The following is a 26,099-nucleotide window of genomic DNA, read 5'->3' as shown; positions in this document are numbered from 1 at the left end:
CGGGGCCGGCGCTCGGCCAAAAGAAGAATTTTCGTTCCCGGGTAATCGCTGCCCTCCGCCTTCCCGGTGGGACCGGCCCGCAGCTTTTCCCCGTGGGCCCGAGGCCGCAGGGCGGGGCGGGTTTGGGGTAATTTTCCTTCGTTTTTGTATAAAAATCGTTGCTCGGTGGTCACATCCACCAGCGGGCCCGGTGGCGGGGCGTGGCAGGGCCCGGCTGTCTGGCTGTCCGGTTGTCCGGTTGTCCGGTTGTCCGGCTGTCCGGCCGAGCCGCAGCCCCGGCGCAGATAACCGGGAGCGAGGAACAGGGAACGGGGAACAGGGAGCGGAGAACCGATTTCGGCCTCCAGCGCCTTCCCGGGACCGGGGGCTCGGGCCCCGCTCGCCCCTCCGGGCCCCGCAGAACCGGGGCTGCGGCCCGGGACCGCCGGCCTGGAGCAGGGCCCGTTCTCTTCCCTCTCCCTGCTCGGCCTTTTTTCGTTCGCTTTATTTCCTTCCCCTTTCCCTCCCTTTTATTTTTTTAATTTATTTATTTCCTTTTACTTTCTTCATTCCTACAGGTTTTATTTCGCCTTTTAATTTTTTTTTCTTCTTTTTGAAATTTTATTTTATTTTATTTTTTTCTCCCTTCTGTTTTCTCCGCTCTGTTCCGGTTATTTCAGGGTCGGGCCCAGGCCGCGGCAGGCTCGGACATTCAGCCCAAGGCCTTGAACTCCCGGTGCCCGGTAGAGCAGGAACCGAGCACCTCCCGCCTCTACCGGGCTCTCCCCGGTTCCCGGGTCATACCCTAACCCTCCCAGCCCTCGGCCGTGCCGGTACCTGGCCGTGGGTGCAGCGGAGCTCAGGGGCTGTGAAATCTCTGGGCTGCTTCTGTTGATAGTTAATTTCTTTATTTTTATTTTTATTTTTTAATTTATTTTTTCACCCATCGCCGTCCCGATTTGAGGCAGCACCGGGGACTGGGACGGCCGCCGCCGCTTTTTCCGCTCGGTTCTGTCCCATTGCGGGGAAACCCCCAGAGGTGAGGGAGATTCCCGGGACTCCCCCGCACACCCCGGGACCGGCATTCCCAACTGGAAACCGGGAGCCGCCCGGCTCGGTCCGCTGCCGATGCCCCTGGAGCGGCTGTACCGTGCCAGGGAATTCCGGGGGTGGCAGCGGGGTGATCCCGGGAGCAGCGGGGACTCCCCCGGTAACTGCGGGGAAGACCGCCGGGACCGGTGTATTTCTTTTATTCGTTACCACCTCTGGAGGCCCTGCCCCGGTTGGACGGGGGGTCCCCAATGGTGAACCCCCCGCTTCGAGAAGGAACCGGGAACCGGCGGCGCTTTGGGCCGCCGAGGGGGCTCTTTGTTTACCAATCGGTGACACAGAACGGGAGGGCAGGAAATTGCGTCTGTACCGGGCACGTTAATTTAAAATCGCCTCTTTCCTCTCCCCCGGCTCTCTCCCCGAGCCGCTCCCCGGCTCGGCGGGGGCTCGGCCTCTCACGTTCCCCCGCTGCCGGCTCCGGGGATGCGCAGCGGAGCGCGGCGGCGGCGGGGGAGGGCCGGGCCGGAGGAATAAGGACCCGGCTTCTTCTTCTCCGGTCCCACCCCCGGCCGCTTCCTCCGCAGCTCCCTCCCCTCCTCGGCCTCCCATTCCCCTCCCGCCCCCCCTCCTCACCTCCCCACAACCCCCCTAAAATCATCATCCTCCCCCCCCTTCCCCTCCCCAATCTCCCGGTATTGATTTCTCCCGCACGCGAAATCCCGAGCTGAGCGCGGGCGAGCCCAGAGCACCGGAGGCAGCTCCGGTCGCTCTCTCGCTCTCTCGCTCCCGCCGGTAACCGGCACCGGCAGCGGGACCCGCAGCGGCACCGGCGCTCCATGGAAGGGCAGCGGCTGCGGCCGGAGCGCCTCAAGTTTGCCCGGAGCGAGGTGCCGGGGGGACGCGGAGCTGGGGAGGGGGCGCGGGAAGCGGGGGGAGCGGCGGAACGGGGGGGGCTCATCCGCCTGTCAAAGTTTCAAACTCCTTTTCCCCCCTCACCCTCGCACCCTCTCGGGACGCCCCACACCCCCCGGTACCTCCCCGGGGCGGGGAGGGGGGTGCGCTTTAAATCCCGGCCCCCCGGATGGGAGAGGGCGACAAGCGACAGGCGACAAACCCCCGGCGGTCCCCGGCCATGGGGGTGAGCTGGGGCGCCGGGGGGGTGGGGGGGCCGGGGAGGGGCGGGGAGGGGAAGGGGTCTGCGGAGGGTGAGGGGGGGCTCCCCCCGCCCAGCCTTGCCTCCTCTCTCCCTCTCCCCGTCTCTGCCTTTCCCTGATGTTTGATCCCGCCGCGGCGCCCGCAGGGATGAGCGATGGAGGGGCCGAGCCCGGCGGGAGCCCCGTGCTGTTGGCCGAGCCCGCGGCCACCGGGCGGGCCCGGGAGAAGCTGCCAACCCGGGCGGAGCTGGAGAGTGCCCTGCGAGCCGGAGGAGGCAACGGCGGGACCGGCGGAGGCTTCAAGGACATCCCGGGAACGTCGGCGGTCAGCCCCGGTTCTTCCAAACCGTGCGCCCCGGACACCGAGAGCCCGTCGGGGACCGGAGAGGCGGATTATTGCCGCCGCATCCTGGTGCGAGGTACGAGCTCGCGATTCCCCGCTCTCCCTTCCCCGGCACCGCTTCCCCCGGCCGGGTGTTCCCGCTCCGGGCACGGGGTATCCCCGGCACTGCTTCCAGCGCATCCCGAGCGTTTCTCCGGCCTCCCGGCCCCGCCGCTTCCCGCTGAGTGTGGGAACGGAGCGGGCCCCACTGCCCCAGCCCGACTACCCCCGGCAGCAGCGGGCTGGGAGCGGGGCCGTGCCCAGCCGCTTCCAGGGGAACGGTCCCGGGGTCACGGAGCCGCCGGAGCCCCGCGGGGGAAGGCGCGGGCGGCGGGAGAAGGGGGGACAGCATCAGCTCGGCGTTGGGAGCGATGTCGCAGGAGAAAAGCGTCACGGAGCGGCGGCGGGCGCGGGGGGGTTTCTTTTTTTTTTTTTTTTTTTTTTTAATTTTTTTTTTTTTTTTTTTAATTTTATAATATCACCGGCTCAGTCCCCGGGCTGGGGTTCCCCGTACTCCCGCGGAGCCGCCGCGTCCCGCGTCCCGCATCCCGCATCCCGCGCTCAGTCCCCGGGACTTGGCCGGGATCACTTCTGGCTTGTGGCGAACCCCGAGAAGTTTGGGGAGCCCCCGGTGATGCTGTGACAGGCGGGAGGGTCCCGAGCGCTCCGCCGCTCCGGGATCCCGGGGATGCTCCGCGTTCCCGCCGCTCCTCCGCCGCTACCGGAGCCCGGAGCAGCTCGGCGGCCGCTCGGTGATCAGGGCCGAGGCCTCCCGGTGCCCAGCGCAGCGCTCGGGCACCGGAGCGGCGGCCGTGACCTCCTCCTCAACGGGGACCGGAACCGGCTCCCGGTTCCATCATTATCCCAAGGCTCGAGCATCCCGGGGAAAGCTCCCCGCCGCTCACCGACAGCCTCCGCTCGTCGCGATAGGCGCCTTTCGCCGACAACCCGCCTGTCCCAGTCCGAACCGCGGACAGCGGCCGAGCGGTGCTCGGGGAACGAGCCCCGGGGTCCCGCCCGTGGTGTCCCCCGTATCTCCGGGGTTCTCCGAGCGGGGTTGCAGCCGGTGCCACCGGGGTCAGGCTGGGGTCAGGCCTCTACTCCGCCGCTTTCCGCCCAACCGAGGCCGCCTCTACGGTGCTTGAACCGGGAGAGGGGCGGGAGTCGGTGCCCGAGGCCGGGGCAGGGTCCGGGCTCCCGCCGACCCCGGAGACCCTCACCGGGAGCTCCTGGTTTCACCATCTTGCTGCAGCCGCCACCAACGGTGCGGACAAAATGGTGGCGGGGAGAAAAAGGCCGCGAATCACTGGGGTTGAGAAGCGAACGAAGCGGGGGGAAGGTGGCCGGGGACACCGGGGCTTCGGGGACACCGAGCCGCCCATCCCCATCCGCCCCGACCGCAGCCGGGCAGGGCCGGCACCGAGCGGCGGCTGGGCCCGGGCAGAGCCTCCTGCTCGGTTTTGTGCCAAGCGGGAGCTTAAAATGTTAATTTTTATGGTTTGAATTTTTTTTTCATGTATTTTGGGTTTCGCCATCACTGCTTGGCCCGGGAAAGGGGCTCCGGTACTCCCGGTAGCCCCGGTAGCCCTGGCCCCGGTGAGGAGCAGCTGCCGCGGAGCTGCCGCCAGCCCCAGGTGCAGCCCCGGTGCTCGCCCGCGGTGCTTTCGGGGGGTCCTGGTGACTCCCTCACATCGGCGGGGTCCTCTCCGGGTCTCGGTCCTCTCGCCGGTCCCGCGATACCGGGGACGGAGCCTCTCGGTCACCTCCCGGGGATAAACGGGACAAGGAAGGACTTGGGCAGCCCCGGGGCCTGTCCCGCTGTCACCACGGAGCGGGGTAGACATTCCGGGATGTTCCCCCCGTTCCTCCCGGTCACCTCCCGGGGCTGGCACTGCGCTGGGCCCGGTGGCTGCAGAGCACGTGGAGGGACCCCAGTGGCGTTTGGTGCCACCGTGGCCACCCCATGGCATGGAGGGGACATCCTGGGGGCTGGCAGGGGGGGTGGCGCACCCCAAAAGGTTGTGTCAGTGACAGACGTGTCAGCGCAGGAAGCCAGGTGGGCAGGGGCTGTCCCTGGGCCCACGTGGGGTGTCCCTATGCCAGGGTGAGATGTCCTTGTGCCAGCGTGGCAAGTCCCTGTGCCAGGGTGGCATGTCCCTGTGCCTGGAAAAGGTGTCCTCATGGATTTGGGTGTCCTCTGCTGTTTTAGGGGATTTCAACCTCAGCCCTGTCCTGGCTCCAGAGCCACCAGGTGTACCCTTGCCCCAAGAGCAGGGTGTGTCACCAGCAAGGCCCACGGCTCCAGAATCCCAGGCAGCCCTGGTAGGACCCGAGAATTCTGGGGGGCTCCAGAATGGGAAAATGCCTTCAGGAGGGATTTCCAAAGGCTGCAATGGGGGGATGGCCTGAGCACCCCAAAACCTCCACTAGGGAAGGCCCAGCAGGGCTGTGACCCTGAGGGGTTTGGTGTTCCCTGTGCTGAGCTGGCACCACGGCCGTGGCCTTTTCCCCGCCATCCCTCTGGAGCTGCTCCAGCTGCCGTGGGGGGGGATAACAATAAATAATGCCCGAGCCCAGGGCGCAGCTGCGGCCCCAGATCCGGCAGCCCCGGCGTTCCCGGCTGTTGTTGTGCTGGGGCTGCAGCGTGGGCGCGGACATGGGCACGAATGTGGGCACGGGAGTGCGGACGTGGCCTGGGCATCGTCACCGCCACGGCTCTTCCCGCACAAAATGGTTCCCAGCGCTGATCCGGCCGGAAAAGCCGCTGATCCGCCTACAACCCCTTTCCTTCCCGGCAGCTCCGCGCCAGCCTGTGGGGTTTGGGCTGTGGGTTCTCTGCCACCCTGGATGTCCCCAAGACCTCGGGACTTCTCCGGTGCCACATTCTGGGATGGCGGCTCAGCTGTGTCCCGCGGCTCCATGGTGGGAAAGCAGCTCTGGGATTGGGGTCCCTTTCCCAAATCGGTGTTTGGTTCCCATCCTCACCATCTTGGTGATGGATCCACTGCCCTTATCCTGGCTCCTCTGTCCTTGTCCCAGTTCTGCTGAGCCTATGGCGGTGCCATCAATCCCATCCTAGTGCCGCCATTCTGATCCCAGTGCCACCATTCCGATCCCAGTGCCGCCATTCTGATCCCAGTGCCACCATTCCGATCCCAGCGCCGCCATTCCTATCCCAGCGCCACCATTCCGATCCCAGTGCCGCCATTCTGATCCCAGTGCCGCCATTCCGATCCCAGTGCCACCATTCCGATCCCAGTGTCGCCATTCCAATCCCAGTGCCACCATTCTGATCCCAGCACTGCCATTCCAATCCCAGTGCCACCATTCTGATCCCAGCGCTGCCATTCCTATCCTGGTGCCACCATTCCGATCTCAGTGCCTCCATTCCAATCTCAGTGCCACTATTCCAATCCCGGTGCCACCATTCTGATCCCAGTGCCGCCGTTCTGATCCCGGTGCCACCATTCTGATCCCAGCACAGCCATTCCAATCCCAGTGCCAGCATTCCCATCCCTGCTCTCATTCCAATCCCAGTGCTTTTATTTCTCTCCCGTGTGTGCTTTGGCCCTCTCGGCATGTTTTCAAGGGAGCCCACCATCTTAGATCGGTGCTCTTTTCTTTATCTGTGCCCTTAGCCCTGTTATCCTGCTGTTTAGCCCAGTCCTTCCGATCATCGCCGAAGGTTCCCCATACTCGTGGTGCTTAAAAATATGCAAAAGGGTAACAGGCACAGCGTTTGGTGTTCGCTGAACATCTTCTAAAATGGAATCAGTGTAGTCCGAAGTAGCACTTGGAATACATTCTAACATGCAGTATGTGTTCTTAAATCTACTGTAAAGGAGCAGCTGGGATTTTTCAAATTTATGTCTCAATTCCAATCCCAGTGCCACTATTCCAATCCCAGTGCCACCATTCCCATTCCAATCCCACTGTCACCATTCCCATTCCGGTGCCACTATTCCCATCCCAGTGTCGCCATTGCCATCCCAGTGCCACCATTCCCATCCCAGTGCCATCATTCTCATCCCAGCTCCGCCATTCCCATCTCAGCGTCACCAATCCTATCCCAGTGCCATCATTTCCATTCCAGTGCCACCATTCCCATCTCTGCCATCCCCACCCCATCCAAAACACCCCGTTCCCAGCTTCTCCTCGCTCTTTTCCTCCTTCCTACCCCAGGAATTTTCTCATCCCTTCATGCCTGACTCAGCCGGTTGGACAGAGAGCCACGGACCTCCAACCGGGATCCCTCCAGATTTGGGATCCAGAATCCCTCTGGAATTGGGATCCAGCATCCCAAAATCAGGGCTTGGGGCTTGGAGCACCTTCCTGGCTGGATTTTAACCCTCTGAAAAAGCGCAGCAGGGAGACCTCACCCAAACCGAGTCAGGATTTGGGAAGATCCCAGGGGGTGATTCCCGAGGCTCATTTTATATCCTGGGAGCTGGGATAGAAGGAGAGAATTCCCTTTTTTTTTTTTTTTTTTTTTTTTTTTTTTTTTTAATGGAAATGGAGTTTGTCCTTTCCCAGTGGGAAGCAAAGCCACGGAGGCTCCTCCGGAGTGGCCACTTGGCTGAGATGTACCCAAACCAAATTCAGGCTCTTTTTTTCCCTAGATATTCCCAACTTCATAAAATCCCTTTTGAAAGTGCTTCCCAAACTTGTCCTTTAATAGGAAACTACCCCAAAATGGGAGCTGAGCTTTCCAAGGAAATATTTCTTTCAGTGAGGATAATTTTGGAGAGATGGGAATTGCCACAGAGGTGAATTTTTTTCCTAGTATTCCCAAGGAAGGACAGAAATAATAATAAAAAAAAATTCTATAAAATTACAGAGAAAAAAAATGCTTAATTCAAATTTTTCCTTGGCACAAATCTCCTTTTTGCTCCTGGCTTTCCAAATTATTTGGAAACTATCATTTCCAGGATGAAACACTCTTTTTCCCTAAAAATTTCATGGCTCCTATTTATGTCTTTTAAAAAACCCACCCTAATTCTGGAGATTTGTCTCCTTTATAAATTTAAATTTAAATTTAAATTTAAATTTGTCTTCGTGTAAATTTATATTTATAAATTCTCCAGCATTTGGGGCCAGAGGGAAGAACCAAGCCACAATTACTACTATTATTATTATTATTATTATTATTATTATTATTATTTCTGTTATTACTGTTATTACTACTACTATTATTATTATTGTTGTTACTATTACTACTACTACTATTATAATTATTATTACTACTACTACTACTATTACTACTATTACTATAATTATTATTATATTTAAATGCCATTATTAGAATTATTTTGCTAAGCTTCAAGCTTGTGGGAGTTCCATGGATGCCCCACACCCAACCACTCTTAAATTCCATTTAGTTCCCATTTCCTCCCTCCAAAAAAAATCTTTTTTTTTTATTTTTGGAACGATCCCTTCAAAGTTTTTTGTGGGTTTTTTTCCTGTTTTTCCCGGTGCAGATGCCAAAGGGACGATCCGGGAGATCGTGCTGCCCAAAGGGCTGGACCTGGACAGGCCCAAGCGGACACGGACGTCCTTCACGGCGGAGCAGCTCTACCGCCTGGAGCTGGAATTCCAGCGCTGCCAGTACGTGGTGGGCCGGGAAAGGACGGAGTTAGCCCGGCAGCTCAACCTCTCCGAGACACAGGTGAGACCCCGCGGGTGGCTTTGGGGACATGGCAGTGGTGGCTTGGGGACGTGGGGTGGCCGTGTCCCCGAGCCCTCGGTTGCGCATGCGGCATTCTCTGGGATGGTTTGGGTTTTTTTTCCTCCATCCTGTCCTTGGAATGGTTGGAAGGAGATTGGGGACAATGCTGAGGGGTCTTTGGGGACCTCCTCCAGCTGGTGGTGTCCACTCAAATGTCCGCCAAAGGGTCAAGGTGAGGTTGGATGGGGTTTGGGGCAGTCTGGGATAGGGGAAGGTAGCCCTGGATGAGTTCTGGTTGTTTCCAACCCAACTCATTCCATGATCCTGTGAAAAAGCGGGAAGACGAAGGAGCTGGAGGTGACAGTGGTGATCCGAGGTGGGACACAGTGGGGAAGTGGGGATGTGTGGGAGCTGCTCCCAATTTTTCTGCACCCCAATCCCAGAGGTATTGCCAATGGAATGCTTTAGATCTCTTCTGCATCGCCGTCCATGGATGACGGGAAGGGATTTTCCTGGTTTTCTATCACTGTTCATGGATGATGGGAAGGGATTTTCCTGGTTTTCTGTCACTGTTCATGGATGATGGGAAGGGATTTTCCTGGTTTTCTGTCACTGTTCATGGATGATGGGAAGGGATTTTCCTGGTTTTCCTCTGCTGGGAGATCCAGGAGAATGGATGGGGTGAGCTCCGGGATTGGTGTCTCTGATGAGGTTGTGATGGTTTTGTCTTGGAAATTTGTCATTAAATAGTGATAATCATTAATGAAATAATATTATTATTGGTATTTATACAATAATAATGATAGCAATAGTAATAATAGTCATAATAATAGTAATAACAATAATAATAATAATAATAATAACAATAATAATAATAATATATTTTAATTACTAATATTTTGCCCCATCCATCCCTTCTCTGCCTTGTCTGGCATAGCCTCTCTTGATTCCCACAGGAAAAAAATTCCAGTTTTCCCTACCCTTTTTATGGAACAAACCCATCCCGGCCATGGCCCTGGCTCCGAGGGGTGGGATTTGGGGGGGATCCTGCTGCTGCGTGAGGGGAAATCTGCGTTCTGGAAATTTTTTTGGTGGTGGAATAGTAGGATTTTGGTGAGGAGGAGGATTTGGTGGTGGGATTGGGCTGTGCCATGGTCGGGAGAAAAGTGGCCTTGGGGGTCCCTATTCCTGAGGTCCCAGTGTCACCTCCATGGTGCCAGGAGGAACATGGATGGCCTTTGCCGTGTCACTGTGTGGGAGCAGCTTTGTCCCCCTGGTGAAAAGTTCCCTTTTCCCAGTGTCCTTCTTCCTGAGGTCCCTCTTCCTGGAGTTCCTCTTCCTGGGATTTCTCTTCCTGGGGTTCTTCTTCCCAGGATTTCTCTTCCCAAGGTTCCACTGTTACCTCCACAGAGCTGGGAGTGACACGAGTGGGCTTGGCTGTGTCACACTGTGGGGACAGTTTTGTCCCCAATGCAGGCAGCCACTGATGGGTCTCTCTTCTTGGAATCCCTCTCCTTGAAATCTCCTCTTCCTGGGATTTCCCTTCCCAGGGTCCCAGTGTCATCCCCATGGAGCTGGGGTAGTCCCAGGTGGGCTTGGCCATGTCACACTGCAGGAACAGCTTTGTCCCTATGGTGAGAGGTTCCCTTTTTGCAGTGTCCTTCTTCCTGAGGTCGCTCTTCCTGGGGTTCCTCTTCCTGGGATGTCTCTTCCCAAAGTCCCAGTGTCCCCTCCATGGTGCCAGGAGGGTCACGGGTGGTCTTGGCTGTGTGACAGCTTTGTCCCCCTGGTGAGGGGTCCCTTTTCCAATGCCCCTCTTCCCAGTGTCCCTTTTCCTGGGATTCTTCTTCCTGGGATTTCTCTGTCCCAGTGCCACCTTCACAGAGCTGGGACAGTCCCAGGTGACTTGGCCGTGTCACTCTGTGGGGACAGCTTTGTCCCCTGGCACTGGCAGCCAGTTCAGGGTCCCTTTTCCCACTGTCCCACTGTTACCTCCACAGATCCGTGAGGAACCATGCAAAACAGGAGCTGAGGACTCCAGGGATGCTGGGAGCTGTCCAGAAATTCCCTTTTTGCCAGGATTCCTCTTCCTGCCATGCCGGTGTCACCTCCAGAGAGCCGGGAGTGACAGGGGCAGGGTTGGCAGTGCCATGAAAGGGGACAGGCTGTGTGTCCCTGGCAGGAGATCCCTCTTCCCAAATCCCACTTCCCAAATCTCCCTTCTCAAATTCCTTTTCCCAAATTCCCCTTCCCAAATTCCATTTCCCAAATTCCACTTCCCAAGATCCCCCTTCCAAATCCCCCTTTCCAGAATCCCCCTTCCCAAATTCTCCTTCCCAAATCCCATTTCACAGAATCTGCCTTCCCTGGACCCCTCTTCCCCAGTCTCACTTCCCAAATCCCACTTTCCAAATCCCTCTTCCTAAATCCCCCTTCCCAAATCCCTCTTCCCCAATCCCTCTTCCCCAATCCCCCTTCCCAAGCCTCTCTTCCCAAATCTCCCTTCCCAAATCCCATTTCCCAGGATCCCAAATCTCCCCTTCCAAATCCCTCTTCCTAAATTCCCCTTCCCAAACCCCTTCCCAAATCCCTTTTCCCAATTCCCCCTTCCCAAATCCCACTTTCCCAAACCCCCTTTTCCCAAATCCCATTTCCCAGGATCCGTTTTCCGAGGATTCTCTCCTTGGCCACTCAGGACCATCTTTGTCCCCCTCGGGCACAGAGGAAGGTGCCCAGAAGGGCGCCAGGCTCGGGCGGTCACAGCCTTTTCCTTAGGGACGAAATTCCCGTTTTTTCCCTCCTCCCTGCTGCCCTTCATCCATCCCTGGGTGAGAAAATTCCCCACCCCCCCCACCCCCACTATCGCTTCTCCCCCTTTCCCTCCTTCATTCCCTGTCTCCTTAAATTCCTTTCCCGCCTTTTCACACCGATTTTTTATTTTTCCTTCCCCGCAGCCAATTCCCAGTTCCCAAAACCTTCCCGGCTCCCTGATTTCCCCCCGGAATTCCCAAAATTCCTCCTCAGGATGCGGGGTGGTTTCACACTCAGGCATTGCCTTTTTCCTTATTCCTATATTTTTTAACAGCCTGAGAATGTTTTCCTCAGGAATTCCGAGAGCTTTGAACCGAGCGTTCCAAGCCCTTTTTTGGGTTTGGAAGGTGCTGATCCTACCTGGATGTGACCTGGAGAGGGAAAAGTCACTGTCAGCCTCACGCAAACTGGGATAAATCCAAACTTTTGCAGCGATCTCAGGATTTTGGGGCCATTCATTCCCAGAATTTAGGAGCAGCTCCCAGAATTTAGGGAATTTTAGTCGTAGATCCCGATCAGCAGCATCTTCCTGACTTTTTTTTTTTTTTTTCTTTTTTTTTTTTTTTTTGGGGGGGGGTGGGAGACAAGGTACAGTTTGATTTTTTCTCCAACCCCTCCCTGGGCTAGGTTTTGATTCCAAAAACATCTCCTGACTTTTCCCTGTGGATTTCCTGGGAACTCTGAAGGGAAAAGGAGCCACCAGGGCTGGAATCGTTTATTCTTTTTTTTTTTTTTTTTTTTTTTTTTTTTTTTTTTTTTTTTTGTGCCTGTGGATGTTTGGGAAGAGGGGAGGGGGGGAAGGATGATTCATCCCGGCGAGGAGGGAAATGTGACGAGATGGGAAGAGACACGGTGTGATCGCAGCTGGAATGCTGCAGCCTAACATTCCCGGGAGCCCGGGCTGGGATCTTGCAAAAATCCTGCTGGATACAGGGAAAAAAATAAGAAAAAAAATAAGATCTGGGGAGTCAGGCTGGGATTTAGCAGAAATCCTGCTGGAAATAGGGGAAAAAAATGAAGATTTAGGGAGCTGGGCTGGAATCTTGCAAAAACCCTGGTGGAAATTGGGGGGAAAAGAGATTTTTGGAGCTCAGATTGGGATCTTGCAGAAATCTTGCTGGGGAAAGGGGAAAAAAAGTGGGGGAAAAAGGGATTTAGAGAACTGGGCTGGGATCTTGCAGAAATTCTGCTGGAAATTGAGGGGGAAAAAGAAAACAGGGAACAGAAGGAAAATCATCCAGGGAACATGAGAATCGCCCAGGAAAGATGGGAATCACCCAGCAGTGAGTGTGGGATCACCCAGAAATTATGGGAATCACCCAGGAATGATCCCATCCAGGGGGGAGAGCAGGGATCACCCAGGAGAAATGGGAATCACCCAGCAGTGAGGGTGGGATCATGCGGAGAGAATAGGGATCATCCAGAGGAGAGAGGGATCAGCCAGGAGAGAATTTTGGAGCCACTCCTGCTCCTTCCACCCATCCATGGAATTCCTCTTCCCTCCTGGGATCCACGTCCCCCACTCTGTCTCCCTCAGTGTTTTTCCTAATTAATCCTCGGGTACAAATAGGTTTTGAGGAGTTTAATTAACCTGGGGAATGTTTCCATCGGGGAAAATTTCCATGGAGAGCTCAGAGGTCTTTGGGATGAGCGGCGGGGGTATCCCAAACCCATCCCAAATCCTGAGGGCAGCTCAAATCCATGGAAATTTTTTCGGGGAAAACCCTCGGGAACCCTGATTGGGAAAAGTGCCCCTTCCCAGTGTCATTATGGGATGGAAAATCCCAGGCAGAGAAAGCAGAAGGATCCTCAGGGGACAGAGGAGGGGGCAGAATTCCCACAAACCTCTATGGAATTGGATAGATTTGGGATTGGGATGAGATCTGCTCTCAGGGTCAGGAGTTCCATGCCAGGCTCAGGTTCAGGTGACCTCGGTCTTTTTCTGCCCTTTTTAGGGCCAGCACAGGGAGGTGACACTTGGGACAAGTCCCAAGTTGTGCCAAGGAAGGTTTAGGTTGGAATTTTTTTGGGAAAATTCCTACATGGAAAAGGTTTTCCAACTGCCCAGGGCAGGGGTGGATCCCCATTCCTGGAGGGATTAACCAGCCTTGTGGATGTGGCACTTTGGGGACACGGTGGTGGCCTTGGTGGATGTGGCACTTTGGGGACACGGTGGTGGCCTTGGTGGATGTGGCACTTGGGGACCTTGGCAATGCTGGATCCAGGAGCCTCCAAGGGTTTTTCCATTCTAAATCATCCCATAATTCCACAATTTCTGGCTGCTGGCAAATCCATAGGATTTTCCTGATGTCCCCACAGGGTCCATCTGGACCTTCTTGGGGACAGCTCCTGGGCCACCCTACAACTCCATCAATGTTGGTGACCCCACACTCCCTGGAGCATCCCGGGATTCCCAACATGGAGCAAAACATCTGGGACAGGATGGGAAGGTCTATTTATAGCCCAGCAATTAAGAGGAGGCCATTAAAAAATAATCACCTTGGCTCGTTAGTGAGGATAGGGGCTGGGGCTGCCACGGGTTTTCCTCTCCTGGGGAAAAAAAACCCCAAAAACAAAAATCCAGAAAGATGATGTTGGGGAGAGCTGGAAGCCCCAAACCCCCCGTGATTCCCTTTTCCCTCTGGATTGGGACACAGTGGAAGTGACGGGATCCACCCAATGTGGATTTTGGACCATCCAAAGGGCAGGGTGGGGATCTCAGGAAGGCATTCGTGGCTGGGAGGGTGGGGAGGGGCTGGGCTGAAATTCCCAGATTTGCTGGGGCTGCCCCTGGATCCCTGGGAATGCCCAAGGCCAGGTCGGATCCACCTGGGCTAATGAGAATGTCTCTACTCTTGGAAAAAATGCTCTAAGTTCCTTCCCAACCCAAACCAGTTGGGAATTCTGAATTCTTTCCTGAGGGGTCTCCATCCATCCCTCCTTCCATCCCTTCTGCCGGAGCTTTTTTGGGATGGGATGTACTCTCCCACCCTCTTTTCCTGGAGCACTTCCCTGACTCACGTCCAGGAAGGATCTGGGCAATTCCAGAGGATCTGAGATCCCACAGCTGCAAAATCCTTGGGAATAAGTGGGAACGGGGGACCTCATCCTGAAGGATCCCACATTTAACAGGATCAGGTCATACTCAGATGCTGAATGCACCCGGAATGAAGAGGGGATCCTAAATCCTGGTGCCCACTGGAGATTTTGGGGATTTGGGCACCTCCAGCAGGTGCTGGATCCCATTCCCACATCCCTGCGTCAGAGCACGTTTCTGGACCAACCCAGCTCACGTGGTCCCGCTAATCCCAGCTCTTCCTGGGGGGGACAATGAGGCCGGGCCTAAGCGGGGACAGCACGGTGGCACAGCCCTGGAGACTCCCAAATTCTGGCATTGTGATCCCAAAAACCCAGCCAGGGACCTGGGCTGGCAGGGAGGATAAATTCAGGGTTTTTAGGGAGCGTTCCTAAAAAGGGGAGTGGGAAAGTTGGGGTCCGTTGTGGGATAGATGAGTTGGATATTTGGGGTCCCAATATATCCAGGTGCTGCTGGAATTCTCCAAGTATGGAGTTAAATGATTGATGGGGGGAAAAAAACGGGAATAATTCACCAAGATTTTTATCAGTAAATATTTACAAACTATGCCCCACCCCCCCAACCCCCCAAAAAACAAAAATTAAATCCCAGGATTTCAGAACTTCTGATGGAAAATTTTGATTCCAAATGAAGCCGAACTGGATTTGATTCCCAGAGCAATCCCAGCATCCCCCAAATGGATTTAATTTAAATATTTTCCTGAAAAAGATGATGGGATTTAGGTTTGGTGATGGTTTTTATGAGTTTTGGAGCTGATCCCGATGCTGGGCCAGAATTCCCACCCACGGGTCCCATCTAAACCCTCGGGATTTCATAGAGGATGTCCCCACCCATCCCAGCACTTCCCAAAACTCCAAAAACAGGAGAATTCCCCTCCAGCTTCACCATCATCTCTGAATTTTTCGTTTCCAAAGGAACACTCGTGAGGTTCCCTGGCCTCAAAACCGGGAATATCCAGAATTTTGGAGCAGGAGCCAAACACAGGCTTGGAATTTTGCATCGGTGGCGGGAAAGGGGCTCCCAGATGAGGGTCAGGGACGATTCCCACCACGCTGGTGGCTGGAAATGGCTGGAAATGGCTGGAAATGCACTCCCAAAGGCCGTGGAGGAGGGTTTGGAATGGTTGGCGCAGCGGGATGTGCTGGAATGGCCGCTGAGGGATGAATCCGTCCGTGCTCGGCATGGGGAGAGGCGGAAAGGTCGCAGAGCTGTGGGTTCGGGCAGCGATCCTGATGGATTTACACAACGCCGGGATCCAGGATCTGAGCCCCAGTTGGCCGGGAGAGAGGAGAAAAAGGAGGGAAGTGAGGAAATGGAGGAAAAGGAGGAGGAGGAAGGTGATGATGCCGGCTCCCAATGGGCGTCAGCCGCCAGCGGTCGGGAGCTAATCCTGGCCAATTCCCGCTCGGCAGCCAGGAATAGCACGGGATGGCAGAGCTGGGGGCCACACGTGTGCCAGGAGCGCGTGACGGCGCCGGGGTCAACGCCGGGGCAGGGCTGCCCAAAACAAACACAGCTAAAAACCCCAAACACGGCCCTGGAGCGGCGGAGCGGGGTGGGAATTGTCCGTTCACTGGATAAACACCAGGAGAACACGCTCTAGTGTTTTTTTGGGAATGCGGGAGTGCCGGAGTGTGTGTGGGGTTATTATTCCTGGGATCTGACTGGGTGCGGATGGGGGTTTGGGGTCTCAGGGAGGAGCGATTCCCATCACGGCTTGGCCCCAACGCGATGGGAAGCAGCAGATGACGATGGAAAACGGGAGCCATAAGGAGAGGAGGAAGCTTCCGGTGCCATCCCTGCAGTGATTTGGGATGTCAGGATGGATGGACAGATGGATGGATGGATGGATGGATGGATGCATGGATGGATGGATGCATGGATGGATGGATGGGTGGGGTCAGGGCCAGGGCAGGGCTGCCCAAAAATAAACACTTAAAAATCCCAAAACATGGCCCCAGCCCCGGATTCATGGAGCTGGATAAAGATTCCCATTGGGCAGATAAACGCAGGGAGAATGAGGAGCTCTGATGTTTTTTTGGGAATGTGGGAGTGCTGGAGTGTGGTGTTGATATTCCTGGGATCTGGGCAGGAAGGGATGGGGGTTTGGGATCCCACCAGGATGGCTGGAAAGCGATTCCTAATGCAACTGGAAGCAGCATTTCCAACTGAGGATGGAAAACAGGAGACGTAATGAGGGGAGGGCACATCCTGGTGCCGTCCGTGCGGTGCTTTGGAATGCCGCAATGGATGGATGGATGATGGATGGAGGGATGATTAGATGGATGGATGGGTAGTTACTCGGCCAAAAAACTGCACAAATATCCAGATCCATGAGCTCCCACCCTTTGCCTTCCCAGATAAGGGCTTTCCATTGGGATTCCCTTCTTGGGAATAACTCCCTCTGTGTTTCCGAGGTATTTAGGGAAGGGGAGGGATGGGAACAGCAGCCCTGCATCTCCAGAGAAGGAATCCCGGGATACAGTGCACTCCGAGGTCACGGCACAGGATTCCAGGGATCCAACGCCTTGTGGGATCCATCCAGATGCCACAGCCGTGGAAAACTGGGATGGAGCCGATGTCGTGAGCTCCGGGTAATTCCATGGGCTCCAGATAACGCTGTGATCCCATTTATTTTATTTCCCATCTTCATGCGCTGCTTCCCCGCCTGGGATCAGGGAATTGGGATGATGCGGGAAATGTGACCCCATCCCAAGGCTCCAGATCAGGAAGCGCATTGGGCCCCTCGGATTTGTAAATCCTTAACGATAAAAATCTCGGTGAATTATTCCCTTTTTTTTTTTTTATTCCCATCTTCATGCACTGGGATCGGGGTGATCCCAAGGTTGGGAAGTGCATCCGACCTCTCAGATTTGTAAATCCTTAATGATAAAAATCTCGGTGAATTATTCCCCTATTGTTTTTTTGTCTATCAGTTCGGATGTGGATCTGAACTCCCCGGAGCACATTCCGAGCGCGGTGACATTTGGGATGACATTACAGGTGCCAGGGAGCAGGGAAGGCCTTCCTGCATTCCTGGAGTCAAAGGAATAGATGAATCCTTTGGGAAAGGATCCGCAGGAGGAGAATTCCAGGGGGATCCCGGGGACTCGTTTGGTGGTAGAATACGGAGTGAGAAATAAAAATGAAATGAAATGAAATGAAATGAAATGAAATGAAATGAAATTAAATTAAATTAAATTAAATTAAATTAAATGGAATGAAAATATGTTATAAAATAAAATACACAAGAAAATATAAAACACAAATGTAAATACAAAGTATTGTACAATAAAATTAAAAATATTTAATAAAAATATAAACTATAAAAGATGAAATGTCAAATATGAAATATGGAATATACTATATACAGTATGCAATAAAAATAATAAAAATTGAAAGCAAATTGGCTCAGGGTAAAGGAATAGAATGTAATAAAAGATGGAAAATAAAATACAATAGAATAAAGCAAAATAAAATAGAGTAGGAGAGAACAAAATAAAATAAAGTAGAAGAGAAGTCTAAAGATTCAATTGAAGACAAGAGAATGAAATAACTAAGTTAAATTAACTTTTAAAAAATTCAGTTTAAAAATTAACATAAAAAATACTTACATAATAAAATAATAAAGATATACTAAAATAATAAAATAATAGAAATTATAATAAAAGAAAAAATTAGTAAAATAATTTAAAAATTAAAATAATAAAATAAAAAAGGGAAAACCTCTATATCAATACCACAATATATAAATATATAATCAAAAAATACATAATATAAAATATCATATAGAACATATAATACATTGTAATTGCATTATATACAATACAATATATATATGTATACATATATGTATATATTGTATACAATACAATTATATACAATATATACAATTATATACAAATTTTTTATATATATACATAAATACATTATATACAATATATGTAAATTATGTATTATGTATTAAAGACGGGTTATATATTTGTATATTAATAATACCTATTACTATATTTATAAAAAATAAAATACCTGAATGATAGTGTATTTCATATATATTGGTATACAAAAATAATTTTAAAAATATGATTAAACATAATATAGAAAACAAAAAGTCATAAATAAATATAATATAAAAGAATAGCTATATTTATAGACAGATATAACTATATGTAGTCATAATAACTATATAATACTATATAATTGTGTATTTATATATGATCGAATAGCATGTATATACATATATTTTTAGATATATTTAATTTCCCATTATTTAAGATTTTAAACAATTTTGTAGCTCCCCATGGACCCTTTCCCAGCCATTTGGGGTCTCTGTACTGTGATTCCCTTTTCCCATATTCCCATTCTCTTGGTTGGTTGGGAGAGCTGGGAATGTTCCCCTGGAGAAGGGAAAATTCCAGGGAATTCATCCATAAATCCATCAATCCGTAAATCCATCAATCTATCCGTCAATCCATCCATGGATCCATTAATCCATCCATCAATCCATGACTGGGTTATCCTTGAAAAGGATCATTCACACCCCCAGAAAAGCCAGAGTTTGGGATGTTTAGGAAGTTTGGGAATGAGGAGATGAGGTTGAGGATGAGGTCAGGGATGATGGGAGAGCTGGGAATGTTCCCCTGGAGAAGGGAAAAATCCAGGGAATCCTCAGAATCCCTGAAGGGGCTCCAGGAGAGCTGGAGGGGCTTTTCCAAACTGGCTCCATGTGGCTCCTCCACGTGGCTCCATCCTCCCTGTCCCCAGAGTGTCCCTTGCAGGTGTCACCTCCCGTGTCCCCAATCCATGGGCACTTCCAGAGGCACTTCCCTGCATCCAAGTGCCACCCCACTGGAATGTCACATATGGGGTTGGGGATTTAAAGCCACCAAGAACCATGAGAGATTCCCAGGATTCCTCCCCTTTGTCCCCGTCCCCTCCCAGCTGGGTGTCCTGGCTGTCCCTGGAGCAAAAAAATCTGGGAACTAGGATTTTCTTGGAAAAGGATGGCCTTCATCTCGCTCCCCTTCCCACCAAACATGATATTCCAGAAGGCTGGAGTGATGCCCCCTGGGAATATTCTCATTTCCTCCAGGATAAACTGGGAATGCCACCACCAGTTGTCCCAGGGATGTGGATGGGGAAGGAATTCTTTTTTCAGGAAGGAAAACCCCACCAAAGCTGATTTGGGGGAAGATTCCAGCAGGATTTGTGGAAGAATCCAGAGTGGGAGGAGCAGGAGTTGGAAAAGGAGGGGAATGGAATGGGATGAGGCTGGAAGGGAATTACTCACGGATCTGTCAAGGCTGGAGCAGATCCGCGTCCACCGGCAGGAAATTGAGGATAATGGGGGATGAAAAGGACACGGGGAGGCGCTAACTGGGGACAGGTTGGGGACAAACTTCAGCCAGGGCCACCCTGCCGAGCTGAGATGTCACCAGGCTGGGCCTGGGCCACCTTATGAGATCAAGGGGACGTTTTTAGGGTGGAGTGTCGGGATCTTAGGCTGGGGTGACCCTATCGAATTGATGCGATGCTTTTGGGGTGCAGTGTCAGGGTATCTAGCTGGGCTCACCCTATGGGATCGAGGGGATGTTTTCAGGGTGGAGTGTCAGGGTCTTAGGCTGGGCTCACCCTATGGGACTGAAGGAACATTTTTGGGGTGGAGTGTCAGCATCTGCGACTAGGATCACCCTATGGGATTGAGGGCACGTTTTTGGGGTGGAGTGTTGGATTCCTGCCGGATCTTCATTAAGGTGTCGCTAATTAGATGGGTTTGGGATTGCCTGGGTCCTCTTTGGCCCCACTGCTGTGGGTTTGGGATCTGCAATTCCCAGGATTCGGCTGCAGGAGATGGGACAATTCCGTGTCAGGTCACCATGTCTGGGGACAGGGGATTGCGCCCAAAACCATCCCAGGGGTCAGTGTGGAGCGACCAGTGGGGTCATGGAGATGAGGACACAGTCCTGGGGCCACTGGGATGGGGACAAAAACCATCCCAGTGGTCAGCACAAAGTGACCAATGGGGTCAGTGACATGGGGACACAGCTCTGGGGACATCAGCCCTGGGGTCGCTGGGATGGGGACATCAGCTCTGGAGACCCGGCTGTGCCTGGTGGCAGCCAGCGCCCCGGTGTCCCCGTGCCGGGTGTCGCGGATGTCCCCGAGGGAAGGCGCAGCCCCGGTGGTGGCGGGAGGCGATGTCCCCGCGGTGTCGGTGTCCCCGCGGTGTCCCCCGGTGTGTCCCACGCTCCATTATCTCCGCGCCGTCACTCCTTTGTGCCGGGGCCGTGTCACCGCGGGCCTGGCCTGTCCCCAGCGAGCTGCCGGTGACACCGGCACCGGCCGGGGGCGCGCCTCGGGGTCCCCGCCGCGCTCTAACCCGAGTGTCTTCCCATCCGTGTCCTTCCCTCACCTCCGTGTCCGTCTGTCCGTCCCTCACCCTCTCTCTGTCTCTCTCTCTGCCTCTCCTGCCCCCTCTGCTCTGCCAGGGAGGGAGGGAAGGGGGGTGGGGGGCCGGGAGCCGCGGGCTGGGGGCCCCGGGGTGGGGCAGGGGCAGTTTTTGGGGTGCAGGGCTCGGCCTGGATCCCCTCCTGACCTCAGCCAGGAGCAGGATGGGGTGCGGGTGGCCCCAGCTGGGTGCTGCACACAGAAATCCAGGGCCACCAGAAGCCACCCTGTCCCCTCCACGCGTCACCCTGCGCCCCGGCCTGGGGAGGGTTTGCAGTCGGGGACACGGATTTGGGGTTCAGGAGGATCCTGTCTGTCCCATAGCTCAGAATTCCAGGGAAAACCAGCTCAGGGAGAGCCGAGCATGGTGAGGGGGGGCTCAGCCGTGAGCTCTGGGCTCCTTCCTGTCCCCGAGATCCCATCCTGGGGGTCCCATCCTGAGGGTCCCATCCCGGGGACAGGAGCCTGAGGTCCCTGGGATCCCATTCCTGGGGTCCCGTCCCAAGTCCCATCCTTTGTGTTCTCATTCCCGCGGCTCCCACCCGCGGGCTCCGGCCCCTCTCCCTGCCGGCCCCGCGGGAATTCTCCCTTTTTTTCGTGGAAAAGCCCCGCAGGAATTCTCCCTTTCCCTGTAAGCTGCCCCGCAGGAATTCTCCCTTTTTTCCCTGCCAGCCCCGCAGGAATTCTCCCTTTTTCTTGCACACCCGCAGGAAATTTCCCTTTTTTCCCCTGGAAAATCCCCACAGGAATTCCCCCTTTTTTCCTGGAAAAACCTCGCAGGAAATTTCCCTTTTTTTTCCTTGCCAGCCCCGCGGGAATTTTTTTTTTTTTTTTCCCGGAGGGGTCAGCGCCCGGAGCGGCGGCGGCGGCGGCGAGGGCGGATCTGGCTCGGCCGGTTTATTTTAATTTACATCTCTCTCTCTCTCTCTCGTATCTCTCGCTCTCTCCTCCCGGCTCTCGCCTCTCTCTTCTCTTTCCGTCCGTGCCTTCCTGTCCTCCCCCCATCCCCCCTAAAAACCCCTCCCCGTCCTCCCCCACCCCTTCCCTTCCCCAGGTCAAGGTGTGGTTCCAGAACCGCCGCACGAAGCAGAAGAAAGACCAGAGCAGAGACTCTGAGAAACGCTCCTCTTCCTCCTCCTCCTCCACCTCCGAGTCTTTCGCCACCTGCAACATCCTGCGGCTGCTGGAGCAAGGTCGCCTCTTGTCCCCTCCGAGCCTCCTGTCCCCTGTCACCTCCTCCAATCCCATCCCAAACCCGGCGGGGAACGGCGGAGCTTTGGGAGCGCCGGGATCTTCATCCCCGGCGTTGGGAGGTGGAGGCGGCGCCGCGGTTTTCAGCCTGCACGTCCCTTCTTCGTCTTCATCGTCCTCATCATCCTCGTCGTCGCCGCGGCTGCCGGGGAGGCCGCTGTGTTTTGGGGCGCCGTTTTTGGGGGGCCTGCACGAGGCGCCCGGCGCGTCGGCGTTCGAGCCTTACACGCGGCTGGAGAGGAAGGACAATTCTATATCCGGCAAGAAGCCGAGCCCTTAAAACTCATCGCCCTCACCCGCTCCCCCCCCCGAAATAACAAAAAGCAACAAACAAACAAACAAACAAAAAAAACCCCAAACGAACAAAAAAAAAAACCAGTGTCAAAAAAGTGTCACCTCCCCCGTGCCACCGCCAAGGGCACATTGTCCCCTCCTCTCCCCGGGAATTCCCTGGATGTCACCAAGGGTTGAGATGGTGACACTCCCAGGGGTCCTGTGTCACCCAAAATCTCCGCTCCGGGTATGGCCGGGAGTTGGGACAGGGAGATGGCGGCTGTCCCCGCGGTGTCTCTTACGGGTTGGGGACAAAAGGGACAGCGCGAGGTGGCGCAGGGCTCTGTCCCCGCCGTGTCCTGGGAAAAGCGCCGTGCCTCAGTTTCCCCTGGCTGAGGTAACCGCGGTGACCTGGCAGGGTCCCGGCGCTGCTCCTGTGGGATGTTTGTCACCCGAGGGGGCTCCGGTGATGTCCCCAAGCCCGCCGGTTGTCCCCATGATGGGGGGACACCCCCAGACACCCCCTCGCCCTGTTTTGGGGCCGCCAGGCCCCGTTTTGGGGTCGTTCCGCCCCGGCAAACCCCACAGGGCCTGTGGGTCACTGTCCCTCACCCCTGCTGGGTGACAGCTGGGGACAGTTGTGACATCTGTCCCTCTGGGCCACCCAGGGGGGCTTTTGTCACCCCCAAATCCACTCTGGGGTGACACAGCAGTGACCCCGTCCTGACACTGGCCTTGCAGCCCCCGCTACACGCCCCTTGTCACCTGTCACCTTGCCTCTTGTCACCACGGTCCCTTCTCGGAGCTGCCGGGGTCCCAGAGGGTGACAGTGGCCCCCTGCGGGGCTCGGGGGGGCTGAGGGTGGGCTTGGGGACATGGGGGGCTTTGTAGGAGGTGGCCCTTGGGGACAGCGGCAGCTGCTGGGGGTGTGGTGTGAGTTGTCACCTCGGCGGGACACCCTGAGGTGGCATCACCTCGTACAGGTGTCCTGCGGTGTCACCACCTTGCCACGACACCCTGGGGTGCCACCACCCCTCAGTGCCACCCCTCTGCCCGCGCTGTCCCCTCCTCCCTCGGGGACACCGTGACACGACCAGGGGGACACCCCGAGCCCCCTCCCCACACCCACACCCCCCAAACCCGCTGCTGTTGATTGGTTCATTAATTAATCATGGTAATTAACACCCACACCCCGGGGCCCGCGAATTCCCAGGATTTTGCAGGGAAATATTTAAAATAAATGATTTTATGAAAAACTGTTGCAGTTTGGTTTTTTGTTTGTTTGTTCGGCAGGGGGGTTTTTTTTGGTTTTCTGTTTTGGTGGGGTTTTTGGTCATTTTGCTTTTATCCCCCCGTTTTTAGGGTGGGGAAATTTAGGGAATTCTTATTTATTGCTCAGCTCCTTTTGGAGCGTTTTAAGGAGGTAGGGCGGGGAAACTGAGGCAGGGACAGGTGACAGGTGACAATCCTGCCACTGCCACCGGCACAAAACTAGCTTGAAATTGCCCCAACCATATTTAGGATTTTCCTCCACTCGTCCCCTCATCCCTTAACTCACGTTGATTAAATTAAAACTATGTTAATTCCCTTAACTTCTATCGATCCCACCTCTCCAGGCGGAGCCAGGAAAGGGAAGTGTCCCCGTGTCCCCATCTCTGGAATTCTGTTGCCCAAACCCACTCGGGCTTCACTTGGATTTTTTTTTTTATTTTTTTTCCTCGTCCCAGCCCGACTCCAGCCGGGGATTTTCCAACCTGGAAAATTCTGGAAAAATTCCTGGGCTCAGGGGGAAGAATCCCGTGGAGAATTGACCCTCCCAGACCCACCCCGCCCCCCCAAACCCTGCGTGGCTGGAGGGGATTTGGGGACATTTCGGGGAAAACAAAGCCCAAGGTTGGGTTTGGGGATGTGGGAATATCCTTGGGCTTTTCCTGCTTCCTCCTTTTGCTTCTTTCCCTTCCACCTTTGCTCCTTTTGCCCGTTTGACCCCAAAAGCTGCTCCCGCCAAAACCCCAAATCCCACTCAAAGCTTTCCCAAAGGTTCTTTCTCTGTCGCGGGGGTGTGGGGGGGTTGGGGGGTGGGGTGGGGACAGCGTGGGGACACCCGCGGTTTGTCCCACTCCGTACCACGGGCTCCTCAGGTTTGGGATGATTGGAAAACCAACAGCTGGATGTAAAACGTATAAGGAAAAAAGTGGGGGGTTTAATGGTTTCTAATCTTAATAAAAGTCACTTCCTGCGTCCTGCCGCCGCCTCCTCCTCCGCTTCCTGTGGGGTCCCTCAGCCCCGGCTCCGGGTGTCACCGGCCTCGGGGGTGACATCGCAGGGTGACATTTCTGAGGCCAACGTTGCCCGCTCTGCTCCGTCCTCAGAGCCCTCGACGAGCCGTGCACTCCCTTTTCCCTATTCCTTATCCCAACTCCTTATCCCTATTCATTTTTCCTTGTCCTTTATCCCTACCCCCATCTCCATCTCTTATCGCTATCCCGCTGTCGTTATCCCTTATTCCTTATTCCTATTCTTATTCCCTATCCCCTATCCCTCTCCCTCTTCCTATCCCTATCCCTTTTCCCTATCCCTTTCCTTACCTCCCACCCCTCATCCCTGTCTTTTATCCCTCTCCCATTCCCCGTCCCCTTCCCTATCCTTATCCAATTCCCCATCCCTCTCCCTATCCCTTATTCCTATTCTTACTCCCTATCCCTACCTCTGTCCCTATCCCTATCCTCATCTCTATCCCTTATCCCCATCCCACTCCCACTCCCTCTCCTTCTCCCTATCTATCCCTATCCCTATCCCTATCCCTATCCCTATCCCTATCCCTATCCCTATCGCTATCCCTATCCCTATCGCTATCCCTATCCCTATCGCTATCCCTATCGCTATCCCTATCGCTATCCCTATCGCTATCCCTATCGCTATCCCTATCCCTATTCCTATCCCTATCCCTATCCCTATCGCTATCCCTATCCCTATCGCTATCCCTATCCCTATCCCTATCCCTATCCCTATCCCTATCCCTATCCCTATCCCTATCCCTATCCCTATCGCTATCCCTATCCCTATCGCTATCCCTATCCCTATCCCTTTCCTTATCTCTTACCCTTTATCCCTCTCTCCCCTTCCGCATCCCCCTGCCTATCCTTATCCCATTCCCCCTCCCTATCCCTTATCCCTTTCCCTTTCCTTACCTCCTATCCCTTATCCCTGTCTTTTATCCCTCTCCCATTTCCCGTCCCCCCCTTATCCCATTTCCCATCCCTCTCCCTCTCCCTATTCCGTATCCCTCTCCCTATCCCTGTCCTGATCCCTTCCCTTATTTCATACCCTTTATCCCATTCCCTATACCATTCCCTATACCATTCCCAATCCCTCTCCTTATCCATATTCCCATCCCTATCCCTCTCCTTATCTCACATTCCTTATCCCTATCCCTAGTCCCATCCCTATTTCTTATCTCTATGCTTTTCCTTATCTCCTACCCCTTATTCTTGTCCTTTATCCCATTCCCATTCCCCACCTCTATCCCTTATCCCTCTCCATAGTCCCATCCCTATCCCTTTCCTTATCTCCTAACCCTTATCCCCATCCTTTATCCCTCTCCCTTATCCCATTCCCTATTCCCATCTCTCTCACTTATCCCTATCCCTTTCTTTATCTCATATCCCTTATCCCTTTTCTTTATTCCTATCCCTCCCTCCCTCTCCCTTTCTCTATCTATATTCCCATCCCTATCCCTTATCCCTATCTCATACCCTTTATCCCGTTCCAATTCCCATTCCCATCGCTATTCCTTATCCCTAAGCCATTTCCATTCCCACTCCTATCCCTCTCCCTTTCCCTTTCTCTACCCATATTCCCATCCCTATTCCTATCCCTTTCCTTATCTCCTATCCCATATCCCATTGCCCATCTCTATCCCATATCCCATATCTTATATCCCGTTCCCATTCCCACTCCCCGTTCCCGTTCCCTGCCCCCATATCGGCT

At 54.2% G+C, this 26,099-nt stretch overlaps 1 protein-coding gene across 4 annotated transcripts; it reads left to right on the top strand.

The window, feature by feature from the left end:
• Nucleotides 1-1,852: 1,852 nt before the first annotated feature.
• VAX2 (ventral anterior homeobox 2) lies at nt 1,853-22,176 on the top strand. 4 transcript variants are annotated; one of them, XM_066316813.1, is made up of 4 exons: nt 1,853-1,916; nt 2,330-2,602; nt 8,043-8,230; nt 21,640-22,176. In XM_066316813.1, the coding sequence occupies exons 2-4, from the start codon at nt 2,332-2,334 to the stop codon at nt 22,114-22,116; spliced, it is 936 nt and encodes a 311-aa protein (XP_066172910.1). In that variant the 5' UTR covers nt 1,853-1,916; nt 2,330-2,331; the 3' UTR covers nt 22,117-22,176. The 4 variants fall into 4 exon arrangements, with proteins under 4 accessions (XP_066172910.1, XP_066172911.1, XP_066172909.1 ...); XM_066316814.1 differs by lacking the exon at nt 1,853-1,916 and adding an exon at nt 2,134-2,167; XM_066316812.1 differs by lacking the exon at nt 1,853-1,916 and having other exon boundaries at nt 2,274-2,602; nt 8,043-8,169.
• Nucleotides 22,177-26,099: the final 3,923 nt, after the last annotated feature.

Source organism: Sylvia atricapilla, chromosome 4, assembly GCF_009819655.1.
Source record: "Sylvia atricapilla isolate bSylAtr1 chromosome 4, bSylAtr1.pri, whole genome shotgun sequence".
In the NCBI taxonomy this organism is placed as follows: domain Eukaryota; kingdom Metazoa; phylum Chordata; class Aves; order Passeriformes; family Sylviidae; genus Sylvia; species Sylvia atricapilla.
This window is presented reverse-complemented; position numbering and strand designations above follow the sequence as displayed.

Coding starts and splice junctions, on each gene's coding strand:
- VAX2 (XM_066316811.1), top strand. CDS start 2,302: ATGTTTGATCCCGCCGCGGCGCCCGCAGGGATGAGCGATGGAGGGGCC. Junction 2,603..8,042: donor CCGCCGCATCCTGGTGCGAG/GTACGAGCTCGC, acceptor TTCCCGGTGCAG/ATGCCAAAGGGACGATCCGG. Junction 8,231..21,639: donor TCAACCTCTCCGAGACACAG/GTGAGACCCCGC, acceptor TCCCTTCCCCAG/GTCAAGGTGTGGTTCCAGAA.